At 37.0% G+C, this 14,836-nt stretch overlaps 1 protein-coding gene across 3 annotated transcripts; it reads left to right on the top strand.

Annotated features, from left to right (window-relative positions):
* Positions 1 to 1,650: 1,650 nt before the first annotated feature.
* On the top strand, positions 1,651 to 14,291 carry LOC114463086 (oocyte zinc finger protein XlCOF6.1-like). Of its 3 annotated transcripts, XM_028446345.1 has the most exons (5): positions 1,651 to 1,700; positions 3,244 to 5,812; positions 7,685 to 8,035; positions 12,518 to 12,616; positions 13,437 to 14,291. In XM_028446345.1, the coding sequence occupies exons 2-5, from the start codon at positions 5,641 to 5,643 to the stop codon at positions 14,114 to 14,116; spliced, it is 1,302 nt and encodes a 433-aa protein (XP_028302146.1). In that variant the 5' UTR covers positions 1,651 to 1,700; positions 3,244 to 5,640; the 3' UTR covers positions 14,117 to 14,291. The 3 variants fall into 3 exon arrangements, with proteins under 3 accessions (XP_028302146.1, XP_028302148.1, XP_028302147.1); XM_028446347.1 differs by lacking the exon at positions 7,685 to 8,035 and having other exon boundaries at positions 13,437 to 14,279; XM_028446346.1 differs by lacking the exons at positions 1,651 to 1,700; positions 7,685 to 8,035; positions 12,518 to 12,616; positions 13,437 to 14,291 and adding an exon at positions 1,746 to 1,997 and having other exon boundaries at positions 3,244 to 5,805.
* Positions 14,292 to 14,836: the final 545 nt, after the last annotated feature.

The raw sequence follows: 14,836 nt of genomic DNA, 5'->3' as shown, positions 1-14,836 counted from the left end.
GCTTGTTGAATATTAACAATACCTGAGTAGGTCCAATATGATTTAAACATTCTCGGGCTTTATGAAAATATCAAGACTTTGATTCTCTGTTGAAGGAGACTAAAAATCTCATGTTACATTTTCCATGAAGTAACTGTAACTCCACATTAACAGGCTCACCACCCACAGGAGGGAGTGTATTGAACAGGGCTTGGGTTGGGCATCGTGTATCAAGCATTGATTGGTCCTGGGACTAACTTTCAGTTTCTTCCGGAATTGTTTACATTTTTAAAATTTTGATTTCTATTTTTGAAACCCAGTCCACCGCCTGAACACCAGTGAAGAAAAATCCACCGGAAGTGTTCTCGCGCAACAATGGACAGTGTGCGGCAGAACTGTTTCTGATTTTATGCTGTACCTGCTGCTAATCAGGACTGGGTTGCACAATATGTTCCTTATTCTATGTTTGATATTCTTCTCCAGGTTAGCACATCAGTGGGAGCACAGTAACATATTTAAGTATCTCATTCAGGATAGCTGACGTTGAGTTTACACACTCCAGCACAGTATGTGGCAATATGCACCTATTCAAGTTAGTTGCAACATGCCAGTAACCAAGAAAGAAACATAAAAGACACTCAGGATATGTGTAAATAGGTTTCCACAAGGTTTTCAAATATAAAGATCTTGTGAAAACAAAGAGTACATACTTTATATTCAAGTTTGTGCCTTCTTTTTTTTTTTCTCTATTTTTGTCATAATTTTGCGGATTTTTTTTTTTTTGTTTTCACATATTTTGTGTATTTTTGCTCAGGATTCTTTTGGGGGTTTTTTTTCTGTAATTTATTTATGTTTACTCTAGAGGCTGCATGTGGCCCCCAGGCCACCAGTTTCTTATTGCTGACCTATATATTAATAAACTGACTAAACAGTAGAAGCCAACAGGGAACTGGAAATGGAAATTAATCAAACTTTAAAGTTGTTAATTTTGCTACATTTAAAACGTGTTTCTGAAGTGTAAAATTGATAAGAAATAAAGGGAGCTTTGAGAAGCTAAGTTAGTAATAACACATATCCTTTAAGTCGTCAATCATTCATGGAAAAAAGTAAAGATTAGACATGATGCCGTTTTGAACTTCCATAAAGACACAAGTTTGGCTAAAACTATGTCGTTTTTATCCGTCTGTCCCAAATTGTTCCTCTCCATCCTCCAGTAGGTGGCAGTAATGCTCCTAAAATAACATTAAATTAGGCGTCACCAACAAGGAAGAAACTAAACGAAGGAAAGCATATTAAAGGTTAATCCTTAGCATTTTCTATTCAGCTAATAAACTAAAACAACAGAGGGAATTAAATCAGTTTTGTCCCTGGTTTAATGTAATAATTTTAACAAGCTCTACGTTAGTTAGTCACCAGGTAACACGGTCACCAGTTAAAACGAAACACCAAGTCTGTCTTCGCAGCGTTTGTATCGCTGCTTAATGTAAATAAGATTGACAAAAAATGTGCGCTTGGGTTTTAACACACACACACACACGCACACACACACACACACACACACTCAAAAGACACCGAATGACAAAGTGACGGGATTAAGATGATCGATTATGGCCTCGGAAGTTGATCACAATGTTACACGGTCACCAGTTACACCCTAACACCATAGCGTCATTTACTTCCGGTGTTTCAGCTGGACTGAGCAGGTCGGTCCGTCAACCGATGTAAGTAAACGAACTCAACTTTATAAACCTATCTATGTCAGTTAATTGACAATTCTTAGAGATAGAGAGAGAGATTTGTTTTCTTTTTCGAGCTTTAAATTGTACTTTGTTGCTAACGGAAGTAGTAGGTATACAACTTCCGGCCTGCCTTTAGCCCAGCATCGCAGCTAGCATCTGCTCGGACTCCGTGTGTGTTTTGCTTTCTTTGAGTTTTTTTAGAAGTTTTTTTTTAAAAGGAATAAATCTGAGTGATGAACAGCATCAACATGTCCACATATCAACACAACACTTCTACAGGTTTGACCTTTTCAACTATTAACTTTACTTTCATTTCGATGATTCTCACCCTGTGTTGTTGTTGGCTTTAATTTTGTGCTTCATCAACTTGATTTTCTCAAAGTTTGAAGGGATTTATTTCATTTGACCTCAGGAATTATAATTGTATTATTTTTAGTAGCAGTTTGTATTAACCAAACCTTGTTTAGTGCTACAGCTGTAATGAAACCATCTTAAGCTTATTTTTATTTTACTTTAAAACTTTGTTGCTATTTATTGAGATGCAATAACCCCCCAAACATGACAAACAGACCTGGATCAGAGATGACCAACCTTTATCAAAACAGGGCCACAAACATGCGATTGGCTCTGACTTTATCAACATTAGAAAAATGACCAATCTAAAAATTAACACAGGAAAGTTTGTGTGTTTTTGGAGTCATTATGTGTATTTTGGTTTTCCATTTTGTATACTTTTTTTTTTTTAATTATGTTTTTGGGGTTTACGTGTGTTTAGTTTGGGAGCCGCACAAAATTAGCTCAAGGGCCACATGTCGCCCCCGTGCCGCCAGTTGCAGATGTCTGACCAACAGTAATAATAACACAAATACAAAAATAAAGCCACATGTGAGTTATCATTGAAAACAAATCTTATTAAAGTGTTTCAGATATAAAAAATCTTAATTTACGGGATTGATTGGTTTTTGTGTAGTATTTCTCCTAGAATGCTGTCCTTTCCTACCTTTAACAGTAGAGGGCAGTATCTGGTTATTCTCCTCAAATCAAAAGGGAAAAATACTTTTTTATTGATTAAAAGATATATATGAACAATCGTTATTTAATTTAGTAAATCAATATAAAAAATTAGTTTTTCATCAATTTGAGATTTAAAAAATGACTGCTATTATGTGATATAAGCATAGGGAATTTATACATTTGTATCCATGTGTATTTGATGTGTATTTGGAGGGACTGAGATATCTACAGCTGAATTATTTTGTAGTTCACAATTATTTATGTTTTTGTCAGTGTTACTATCTCTTGCGGGCTGAATTAGATGCTCTAAAGGGCTGAATATGGCCCCCGGGCCTTGAGTTTGACACACGTGTAATAGATAAAATTGTTAAATAAAAATAGTTATATATAATGATAATTTTGGGAAATTGAAGATTTTCTTCATTTTGAAATGTCTGTTTTTAGGGCTCGTTGATGTGTTTCAAATAAGGAAGTTCAGGTATTTTCATCTTAATGTTCCATGTTCTTACAGATATCCAGCAGCCGGTGGGAATGGAGGCTTTTTTCCTTCAATGGAAGTCGGAGAATCTGCACATAAAGGAAGAAAAAGAGGAGATGTGTTTACACGAGGGGACACATATTATCTCTCTGAACGTTAAGCCTGAAGAACAAGATGAAGAGGAGGAGCCTCAGTTACACGGTGGCAAAACAAAAACCAACATCAAGGAAGAAGAATCTTCAAGCTTCAGCTCAGAAGAACCGATAAAAACTGAAACGGTGAAACAGGAAGATGAAGAAGAAGAAAGTAAACCAAATGTAAACAGGATTGAACTTCCAGGTGATGATGGAAAGGAGGCGGAGTCTTCTGATACTGAACTCAGTGATGAAGATGATGATAGTTGGGAAGATCGTTTGTCAGACTCTAGAGTTAGTAACAGTCGTTGCAGCAAGAATAAAAATCCAAAGATAATCAACACGGGAGAAAAGGGCTTTGGTTGTGAGATCTGTGGGAAAGTTTATCAGCAAAAAAGAAATCTGAAGAGACACCTGATCATCCACACGGGAGAGAAACCGTTTGATTGTAATGAGTGTGCTCAAAGCTTTGCTCAAAAGGGACATCTGAAATTGCACATGCGCATCCACTTGGAAGAGAAACTGTTCGGCTGTGATACCTGCGGTGAGAGTTTTCGGTTTAAGACACATCTGAAGAAACACATGAAAGTTCACATCGGATACAAACGTTTCAGTTGCGACTTTTGCGGTCTGTATTTTCGCCGCAAGGACTACTTATCTGTGCACATGAGCGTCCACGATGGAGAGAAACCCTTTGGCTGTGACGTCAGTGAAAAATCCTTTCATTGCAATACTAACCAAGAGGATCACATGGGAGTTCACACCGGAGACAAACCTTTTGTTTGTGATTTTTGTGGTAAAAAATTTAAAGAAGAGTCCTATTTGAAGAAACATATGGGTATCCACACCGGGGAAAAACCCTTTGATTGTGACATCTGTGGTAAACGTTTTCGTTGGCAATCGTACTTGAGGAATCACGCTGTAGTCCACAGAGGAGATAAACCGTTCCCCTGTGACCTTTGTGGTAAATGTTTTCTACGCACCGGAAGCCTTAAAGCCCACATGATAATTCACACAGGAGAGAAACCGTTTGTTTGTGACGTCTGTCGAAGGTGTTTCCGACGCAAGGTCGATTTGAAGAAACACATGAAGCAACACACTATAGACAAATCAATTTATGTCACATTGTCAGATGCAGAATTCATTTTGTGTTAGTTTATTTTTACTAAACACAACTATTGTCATTTGTAGGTCGGCACTATAATTATCATCCATCCAATAAGTTATCAGAGAATAGATCATTTCTTTGATTCGTTTGAGCTCGACAATTTAAAGATAGTCATAGACCTAATAAAATAGCCCCGCCCCTTTTACCCTTTGGATCTGAGGGTTGCGGATTGCACCTTTTAAATACAAGCAAATTGTATATGTTTAATATTTATTTGAGTAACTGTTCTTTATGTGATATTCATAGTGAAACCGTTGAGCTTTTAATGGGATTTCATTACTGGATTGGATTTTTGCTCAATATTCTGGTTTTCCATTTTAATTTGAAAAATAAAGCTAAATGTACATTATTTTTTTTTTTGTAAAACTGAATTTCAATGGAGGTAAAAAAAAATCATCTTCAAATGTAGATATTTAAAAACAAATCATGTTTTACTATTGAAAACAATGTAAATGATGAAAGTTGGAAATATTTAAAATGTGTCCAATCTAAACCTGCAGTTACAATTTCCCAAATTGTTGGGGAAAAACTGGGGATTTTGTTTTTTGAGTGACCTCTGAATTATTTTCTCACAGATATCAATGTTTTTCCATCACATATTAAAAAGGTAAAACTGTAAAAAACAAAAACATGAATAAATCTGTTAACAAACCCACAGTAAAGAACTCACGTAAGTACTCGTATAGATTAGGCAAATCTTTACTAGTGTTTTCTGTGCAAAGCTGACTCAGTTAAAAAATAAAAACGTATATTAAAATTAATTTAGTAATTTGATTTTTTTTTTCGTTTTTTCTTTAAATTATTTTGTTCTAGTGTTAAGCAGCATCCTGAGAAATCCAGTCTGACAGGTGGCGCTAATGAGTTCAAAATGTGTCCGTGGACAATCTAAACAAAAGAAGAAGAAGATTGAAGCCCCGTTGGGTTTTAGCTTGTTTTTCTTTGTAGCTTCACTCAGTTAATTGACGTTATTAGGAAAACGAAGCAGTTTCTTTGAGGTTTAAACGTTATTGTTCTCGCTGAAAACGAGCCACGTGATACGCAGCCAGTCACCAGTTGATGCACAACAGAAGGCTAGCTGTTAGCTTTTAGCTTCTGCTCGGACTCGGAAGTGTTTTGCAGAAGCTTTTAATGACAAACATCACCAACATGTCCACAGAGGAAACGCTGAGTCAGCATGAAGACATGTTTGAATTCTATGGAAGAACAACAGTAGCTGATAATGATGAAGATGATGATGATGATGAGGAGGAACCCTCTGATGATGCCTTCAAGTACAAACATCACCACAACACTTCGACAGGTTTGGACTGTTACTGTGTTATGATTATTCCATAGTTTTGTATGAAGTTAAGATTTGCAACAAGCAGTGGTCGACTAATCGAGTCTGAAATTCGGGGCGTCCTGTTGCGATAGTGATATTGACCCGATATAATATCGGTATGGTTTATACAGGGGTGTAGCGATTCATATACTGATTGTTTAAGCAATAATTCAATCAAATCGATGGAGAATCATACTATCCATCAACATTGTCACTAAAACGGCACAGTTTTTTTTTGTTAAAAAGAATGATTTTAGCAATAAAATTGTCCGAACGTCAACATTCTCTGTATTTTATTATTTTTCCAGCATCAGGTGAACTTTTCAAATACAATATTTAAGGTCTTTGTAGTAGAAATGAAAAGATTACCTGTCCTAGTCTTATGTAGAACATAAAATATGTTTAATGTGTTGCCAATAAACTCAGTATGTTCACATTTATTGGAATATTAGCATTTTAAGTACTTTTTAGCACAACTTTCTTTCCGATGACAGAAACACGTCACAGTGACCATGTTTACTATCATATTCTGTACATGTAAAGTATGTGTGGTTTCTTGCTGCATTGGCTCACATACTGTATGTACTTATACACTTTTGTAATGATATAACAAAAATAATATATTTTAAATTATTTCACGGACCTCTGTGTTAAACTCAACAGTTTCATTTTCATCCAATCTTGCTTTTTGTCTGTTGATTTATCAGTTTATCCTGATCCAGTCTGTGTTAGCTGCTTTATATTAAGATACTCAGTTACATTGGATTAATCATCTCCTGTTTTATCTTACTTCCTATATGTAATAATAATAATTTCATCCTTTATTCTCAAATTAAATATAACATTAAATCTATTGAGTTTTTTTACATTATGTATTGTATCTTTTTATTTTTTTAATTTGTTCTTAGTTCATTTGCTTTATTCCAGAGATGAACAACTTTTATCACAGCAGACACAAACATATGTTTATATCTGATTTAAAGGTCACATGATCAACATTTATCTCAGCATCAGAATATTGACCAATCAGAACACAGGAAACAACAAAGAGCTTTTGTGTTTTTGAGAGTCGTTTTATGTATTTTTGCTGTTTTGTGCGTTCTTGTTCTGTGTTTTTTGAGTCGTTTAGTTGTTTTATTTGTTCTATGTATTTTTGGAGTTGTGTAATATTTCTGTCTGAATGTTTTTTTTTTTGAGTCATTTTTTTCTGTGTTTTGTTTTGTGGTGGTTTTTTCAGTCATTTTGAGTGTTGTAGTTGATTTATTTGTTGTTCTATGTATTTTTAGAGTAACATTGTGTGAATTTCTTTCGGAATGTGTGTTTTTGTTATGTTTCGTCCATTTTTGTTATGTTGTGTGTTTATAGAGTGAATTTGTGTATATTTCTCTCTAAATGTGTGTTTTTCTAGTCATCCTGGGTCTTTGTTTTAAGGGCCAGTCAAAATTAGACTGAGGCCTTTATGACTGAGAAAGGTCTGAAGTAGCTCTTTCATCTTTTAATCCTAATCTATGGATATAATCTGTTATTTTATCCTGATTGATTTAAAGAATTATTCTTTTAATCTCAATTTTTAAACTTTTTTTTCATTAAAGAGCATTTTTATGTTTATTTTTGCAGTGCTGTGACACTTCAATTTCTCCATTGTGGGAATGATAAAGTGTTATGTCTATTTGATCTATTGTATTTGATCTTTGGTTTACAGTACTTTTTAATGGTTGTTTTAAAGCTTTTTCTCCTTTTGGATTTACAAAAACTGTGAAATTAGTTATTGTTTAGTTAGTTTTAAAAATGAAATGTATGTGAATAAGAAATACGAGTTTGTTTTTCCATGATCTCAATGTTTTCTTTCAGCGGTTCCCACAGATGTGCAGCAGCCCTCAGGAACAGATGTCTCCTTTGAATGGAGATCAGAGAATGGACAGCAGGACTCGGAACGCATCCATGTCAAGGAAGAAGAAGATGAAGAAATGTGGGAAAATCAGGAGAGCGAGATGAACATTTTTGCTGTTACCGTTAAAACTGAGGAGGATGAAGAAGATTCTTCTTCTTCTTCTCAGCCGCCGTGGGAAAAAATTGCAAATGTTAAAGAAGAAGCGTCAAGCTGCAGCTCAGATGAACTGATAAAAAGTGAATCAGTGAAACATGAAGATCAAGAAGAAGAAGAAGTAGAGAAACCAGATCTGAACAGGATTGAACTTCCAGGTATTGATGGAAATGAATCAGAATCTTCTGAGACTGAACTCAGTGATGATGATGATGATGATGATGATGATAGCTGGCATGAACCTCTGTCAGATTCTAAAGTTCAATCTGAAGTCAGTGATAGTTTTAAGGATAAGAAGACTCTGAGGTCTGCTAGGAACACTGTAACAGGTTGTAGAGGTGCTGACAAATCTTTAAATCGTCCTAAAACTGATGAAGATTTCATCCCAAAAACTCCTCGACAGAAAAACAGAAGCTCAAAGAATCCCACGACCTCTTTGGATGAAAGCTCAGCCTCACCAATGAAAACCCACACTGGAGATAAACGCTTTGTTTGTGAGCTTTGCGGGAAAGCTTTCCGTCGCAAATCACATCTTCAGGATCACGCGATGGTTCACGTTGAAGAAAAACCGTTTGAGTGCAACGTGTGCAGCAAATGTTTCAGCACCAAGACGAATCTCAGGGGCCACATGAAGCTCCACACCGGAGAGAAACTCTTCGCTTGCGATATTTGTGGCAAAAGGTTCCAGCAAAAAGATTACCTGAAGCGTCACATGACGGTTCACAGCATGGAGAAACCCTTCGAGTGCGACATCTGCAGGAAAAGTTTCAGCACCAGCGCAAACATGAAGAAACACAGGAGGAGACACTCGGGGGAGAGGCCGTACAGTTGTGGTGTTTGCGGTCTCAGATTTGCACAGAAGAGATGTCACAGGGCTCACATGAGCATCCACACAGGAGAGAAACCATTCAGCTGTGAAATCTGCTCCAAGAGTTTTAGGCTCAGCACGGGTCTAAAGAATCACATGAAGGTTCACGTCAGAGACGAATGTTTCAGCTGCGAGGTTTGTGCTCTAAGATTTATTCGCAAGCAGTATCTAACCGTACACATGGGCATCCACACGGGAGAGAAACCTTTCAGCTGTGATGTGTGTCGGAAACGTTTTCGACTCAAGCCGTCTCTGAAGAGACACATGAGAGTCCACACGGAAAAGGATTACCTTGTGTCGTGACTTTTACAGGTATTTCGAATCATGAAGCACACAACCCGAGTACCCAAGAGAAACCCTTCGGTTGTGACATTTGTGACAAACACTTTTTGTTTTCACAAAGAATCACACAAGAGTCCACACAGACGAGAAACTGTTTGGCTGTGACGTATGTGAAAAACGCTTTAGCAGCAAATTAGATCTGGAGACTCTCAAATGGTTCCACAGCAAAAACAAACCGTACCGCTGTAACAATTGTAATAAATGTTTTCACAGCAAGTCCAATCTGGAAAATCATGAGAGTCCACACAGACAAGAAACCATTTAGTTGTGATGTTTGTGGTCAATAATTTAAACAAAAAACAAATTTGAACAGTCATAAGAGGATCCACACCGGGGACAAATCCTTCCTCTGCGATTTGTGCAACGGGGCAGGTACGTTGGAGGGTCAAGCACCGGGAAGCTAAATGTTTTTTTTTTTTACCTGGAACCTTGAATGAAAAAAGGAAACGCCAAGTTGTCAGCAATTTGTAAAGGAATAATACCAAAGAAAATGTAGAGATTGTTGTTTGGACATTGATCTGTTTGATACAGCGTAAAGTCTACTTTCTCTGTGCCCCATGGACAGTGATTTGACTTCTTGCTACAAGAAAGAGTTTTGCTAATGAGGCGCACCTGAAGGTCCACCGTCTCATACACACAGCAGAGAAACCTGGCCTTTGTGATATCGGTGGTCAACAGTTTAAGCAAAGTTCAACTCTAAGGAGACATATAAGACTACGCGCTGAGGACAAACCCCTGTGATGAGTTTTCATCATGTGACGCACCCGACGAACCCGAAGTATCGGACATAGGGAACATCACACATTTGGATAACTTCCAATAATCAATATTTTTTATCGATTATCTATTGATGTAATGTGACATTTTAACCAGATAAGTGGACCTGATACAAAACCTTGCCCCTTTTGCCCTTTGACCCTGCTCAGCCAGCACCACTTTGTGCTAAGCTAACATAAATGTGACACTAGTACGAAGAAAGTCAACATGGTTACCGTCTGCTTGGAATGCAAGTATTTATCTTTGGGAAGTTTCCTTCAATCTCCCTCACATGGAAAGATCCGTGAAAGACGTGGAGGAAACGTTTTTCATCTTTCCAATGAAACGACTGCCTCTTAATGTGCCTTAAGGGATCCTCCACTGTTTTTACAAATGTGGCCTAAAACCTTTGAAATGTCCTTATTAGAAGATCATCTATGCCTAGCGAAACACATTATTTATGTGTTTTATTAACTTTTTAATATGGGACTACTTTACCCTGTGCGGCGCCATGTTGAAATTACGTCATTGATGATGACGCCAATCGCCCTTTCAGCCCATTGAGTTCTATAGAAGGTGAAGTATTCAGGATCATTTAGCAGCTTTTTCAGTCAAATTGACAACTTGTGCTGCTTTGGGTTGCTCTAAAAATCAGTAAAAGTTTAAAAAGTCGGTGTAAACCTCTTTTGTTTACGGAAATTTGATAAACAAAATCTGTGAGCCAAAATAATCTGCGACTGCAGGGGCAACAGTTCCAACTTTGCAGTTTCGTAGGCAGCACGAAGAAAAGAAGAAGAGCTTCGGTTGCACGTAGATGCAGGCAACCAGGACTGGACTGCTGCTCTTAGCGTGGCACCATCACTTATACTGCTGCTCTGACCCAATAAAGAAGTAATTATAATCAAAAAATGGTAATACGTGACAAATTAGAGTTGTTTTATTTTAAACTATGCCATGCCTATCAAAATGAAAAAAAAAGAAAAAAAAACTACCATGGGTGGATTTTAAAAATATTTACCAAAATTACAAAAAAATTGCAATGTAAGGACAAAAACTTCTTAGAAAAAATAAAATAAAACTGGAAACTTGGTTTTTGGTCCACCCATTTCTGGGGCATTTGAGGCTTCCCTTTTGAAGGCATTGTCTCTTTGATACACAAACAGCTGCAGGAGAGATGAACAAAAAATGGCACCTGACTAAAATATTTTATCACCATATGAATTTCCTTAGAAATAACTACTGGACTTGATAAAGACGGCATGAGCATTTCAGGAACACTTTAACTTTATATTTTAATTACGTACAGTTTAGTAACAACGGGACACGAACACTTGCCGCAGAGAAGTGGGCTTTGGAGTAGTGGAACATCCACCCCTTCTAAAACACACGAGCCAAATCTGGCTCTAAAGGGCCAGATTTGGCTCCAAAGGGCCAAGTCGAGGAGAAAACATGAATCATTATAACTAAACAAAATAACTCAGTTGTGAATATTTCAGTCCCTCTAAAAACAAATGAAACTCCACAATACAGATTTTGTTTGCCTATATTTTTAATCTGACATTGTACATTTAAAAATGCTCTTTCCTCAAATTAATTCACTAAATTTCCCCAAATTTAATTTTAAAAATGGTCACAAAACACAGAAATTTAACATGAAATTCCTACAGGTACTGATATTTGTCATTTATTGCTTAGATATTGTCTTTTTACATTGGAGAGCAAGTCAGGGCACAATAATGATGAAATTGCTCGTTTTCCAGCCAAAAATTTTGGCCCACTTGAGATCAAACTGGTACATATTTGGCCCTTTAATTAAAATGAGTTTAACACCCCTGATCTAAAATATAAGAGAAGATGCTGAAACTAACCTGGAACCCAAAACACTGACGATGTGTTTGTCATGTTGTGTTTTAGGTTTAATTTACGAGCTCTGCATTGAGGAATGTCCATCATTGTCATGCTTTACGGAAACATTTATTGACTTTTTGCTGCTCTAGCTTTGTAATAAGTGAATAAAGGCGACTGAAAAAGTGAAGCATGAATTGCATTCATGGTTACAGATGACAGATTTATTTTCTCTTGTTTCATGGTAAAAACATATCTTGGATCATTTTAAAATCAAACCGCGTGTAAAAATCTCATTATGTGATCAATTCATTTTAATTGGCTGGAAAAAAACATACAAATGTATCAGTTTTTATGGTGTTTGATAAGGTTGTTGTCCCTGTTGACATCTCATATCTTGCTTTGTTTGGTTTCAATCTGCTTCTTAAGCATAAAATTGTCTTTCAACCCAAATGCATTTATAAAGGACAGTAAAAGTGTAGAATGAAATAAGTAAATCTTTTGCTAAACTCACAGAAATGATAAAGATAATGGATCAAAACAGCTTTAGTGACATTTTCTGTGCAAAACTGAATCAGAAAAACATCAAAAACCTTTTTTTTAATATAATTTGGAGGATTTGTTGATCCTAAAATGTGTCTTTCAACCATCAATTAAAGCCTTGAAAGAAACGGTGTATGTTCTAAATATATATATTATTCACTCATTAGTTAACAGTCATTAATCATTTAATGAAAAAAATATTATGGTCCAATTAAATAGTTTTCATGTTAAAAACAATTCCTGAGGGAAATGTCTATGATGTAAAACATTTATTTCTTTTCTTCAGGCTTTATGGACCACAGCGCTGTCCTGGATGTGGATCCACAACACGGGTCTTTGATCCACAAAGCAAGAATCAAGGCTGAGGACAGTCCCACCACAACAGGTTAGAGATCAAATATCAATCATTAAAGCGATGTTTAGGACACAATGAGAAAAATCATTCATAGCTCTAACTTATTCTCTCAGGTCAGAGAAAAAACAGAAAACATCACGGCCTATTAAATGTTTGTCCAATGAACAATAACACATGAAACATAAAAAAGCCACAAAATATAATTAAATAATGACATAGTGTAGTGTACTCATGAATCAAAGATCTTTTGCTCAACAAAAAGATGTAAAAATGTTACAATTTAAATCTTGTTCTAATCGCCCCTGTTCAGACTCAGTTTGACGGAAAAGTTTTGTGCATTGCATTGTGGGATGTGGAGTCAGAGTGGGGCTTGAAAACGAAGGAGCCACGAAAGGGAAACTTGGAATGTAGGAAGTTATGGTACATTTTCATTAATTTGGTCTAGACCTCATCACCTCTCTGGATCGCGGCCCTCTGTCTGATTTTATGTGGTCCCCAAAGTAAACGTACAGAACGATAGAAAAATACACAAAACAAAAGCAAGAATACAATAAAAAAAAAAAAACATAAAATTACAACATTGCAGGAAAATACAGTAAAAGACGAGATAAAAACATTGAAAATGGGGTGACCTTAGCTCAGGTGCTAGAGGGGTCGTCCTTTGATTGAGAGGTTGGAGGTACGATCTCGGTCTGTGTTGTGTTTTTCTTTCCTGCGTTCAACCTCTGATTGGTTATGATTCTAAATGCTAACATAAATGCTAAACAAGTGGCCCTCCGATCAAACAAGCACATTTTTGTTGCCCCGCTGTGATAATAGTTGCCTATCATCACTGGTGTGTTCATTGCAGAAAGCTTCAGCCCATCAGCGTCCCACGCCCTGCCTGCCAACGAAGGCTTCAGTCGAGAACAAACGCTGTTCTTCATCGACTTGATGCGGCAACACCTGGAGACGGAAGCCGACGGCCTCCCAAAGACCCTGAAAGAGCTGAACTCTCGTCTGAAGTCTGCCAGGTCCAACTTGAGGAGCCTGTGGAAGGAGACGGCAGAGACGCTCAGCAGCCACTTCTCCGAATCCTTCTGTCCTGATAAAGTGGCTAGGAAGTGGAACACGCTGATCGAGGCCTACAGAAAAATAAAGGAGAACAACAAAGACACGGGAAGAGGAAACATCCGCTTCCGTTTCTTTCCAGAGATGGACGAGCTCCTAGCGGGGCAGCACGACGTGGTCTTCCCTGTGTTTGGCTCATCAGTGCGGTTAAACGTGAGACCGGAGGTTCTTTGGCCCTCGGTTGTCGGCGGGTCCCTAACAGAGGCTGGCCCCGCCTCCAGCACCCACACGGCTCCGACACGGCCTCACAAGCGTCGGCGCGGACAAGATGACGTCCTCCAGTTCCTCCGTGAGTCCGAGGAGGCCAGTCAGAGGCGCCACGAGGAGGCACAGCGGCGCCATGAAGAACTGCTGACTCAGCTGAAGTCGGCCCAGCATGGGTTCGAGAGCCTGATGGGTCGACTCCTAGAGAAACTATGAGTCATCATTGTTCACACTTTTTTATACAGTTTACCTGAGGTTGTTTTCCTCTTTGTTTATAATTACAAGGAAATATTTTGTATATTTTATTTTAAAATATTGAATTAAATTGTAAAAAAAACTCTGCTTGGCGTGTTGTTGTGGATAATTCACACATTAATAACCATACAAATGTTGTTTTTCCCCAAAAAATCACGATAAAATGTATAAACCAGTTTCAATATGGATTAAATTTGGCGAGATAATTGAGGAACGAACTCGACATAACCGAGTCAAATTTCATAAAGATCAGTGAATTACGAACCAAGGTATGAACTTTTGAAAATTTTCACCCATGATGTGAGAAAAGGATTTATTTTTTTTGCCAAAGGTTTCTTAATTCTAAATATTTTGTTTGCTATGGGTCAGTTTTGTGATTTTCTCTTTTTTTTCTTTTTCTTTGTGTTTAGTTTGGGTCTCTGTTGGTCTAATTATTGTAAATTCACTATTTCAGAATCAACTGATCTTTTTTGTCTGGTGAATCCTCATTAAATTGTATCTATTTTATCTTAATCTATATTGTCGATATTTTTTTTTTTGCAAGGATTTTAAATAATGACCAATCTGAGCATTAACAGAGTTTTGCAGTTAAATTGTGTATTTTTGTTAACCTTTTGTATATTTTTGTTGTCATTTTGTATATTTATCTGTAGTTGTGTGTCTTTCAAGTATTTTGTGTAT

The sequence above is a fragment of the Gouania willdenowi genome, chromosome 5 (genome assembly GCF_900634775.1).
Source record: "Gouania willdenowi chromosome 5, fGouWil2.1, whole genome shotgun sequence".
Classification (NCBI taxonomy): Eukaryota; Metazoa; Chordata; class Actinopteri; order Blenniiformes; family Gobiesocidae; genus Gouania; species Gouania willdenowi.
The sequence above is the reverse complement of the archived record's forward strand: the minus strand, read 5'-3'. Positions and strand labels throughout refer to the sequence as shown.

Bases quoted from the DNA above. Each gene is read 5' to 3' on its own strand.
- LOC114463086 (XM_028446345.1), top strand. From the start codon at position 5,641: ATGACAAACATCACCAACATGTCCACAGAGGAAACGCTGAGTCAGCAT. The intron at 5,813-7,684 runs GTTTGGACTGTT...GTTTTCTTTCAG, and splicing joins TCACCACAACACTTCGACAG to CGGTTCCCACAGATGTGCAG. The intron at 12,617-13,436 runs GTTAGAGATCAA...TGTTCATTGCAG, and splicing joins GGACAGTCCCACCACAACAG to AAAGCTTCAGCCCATCAGCG.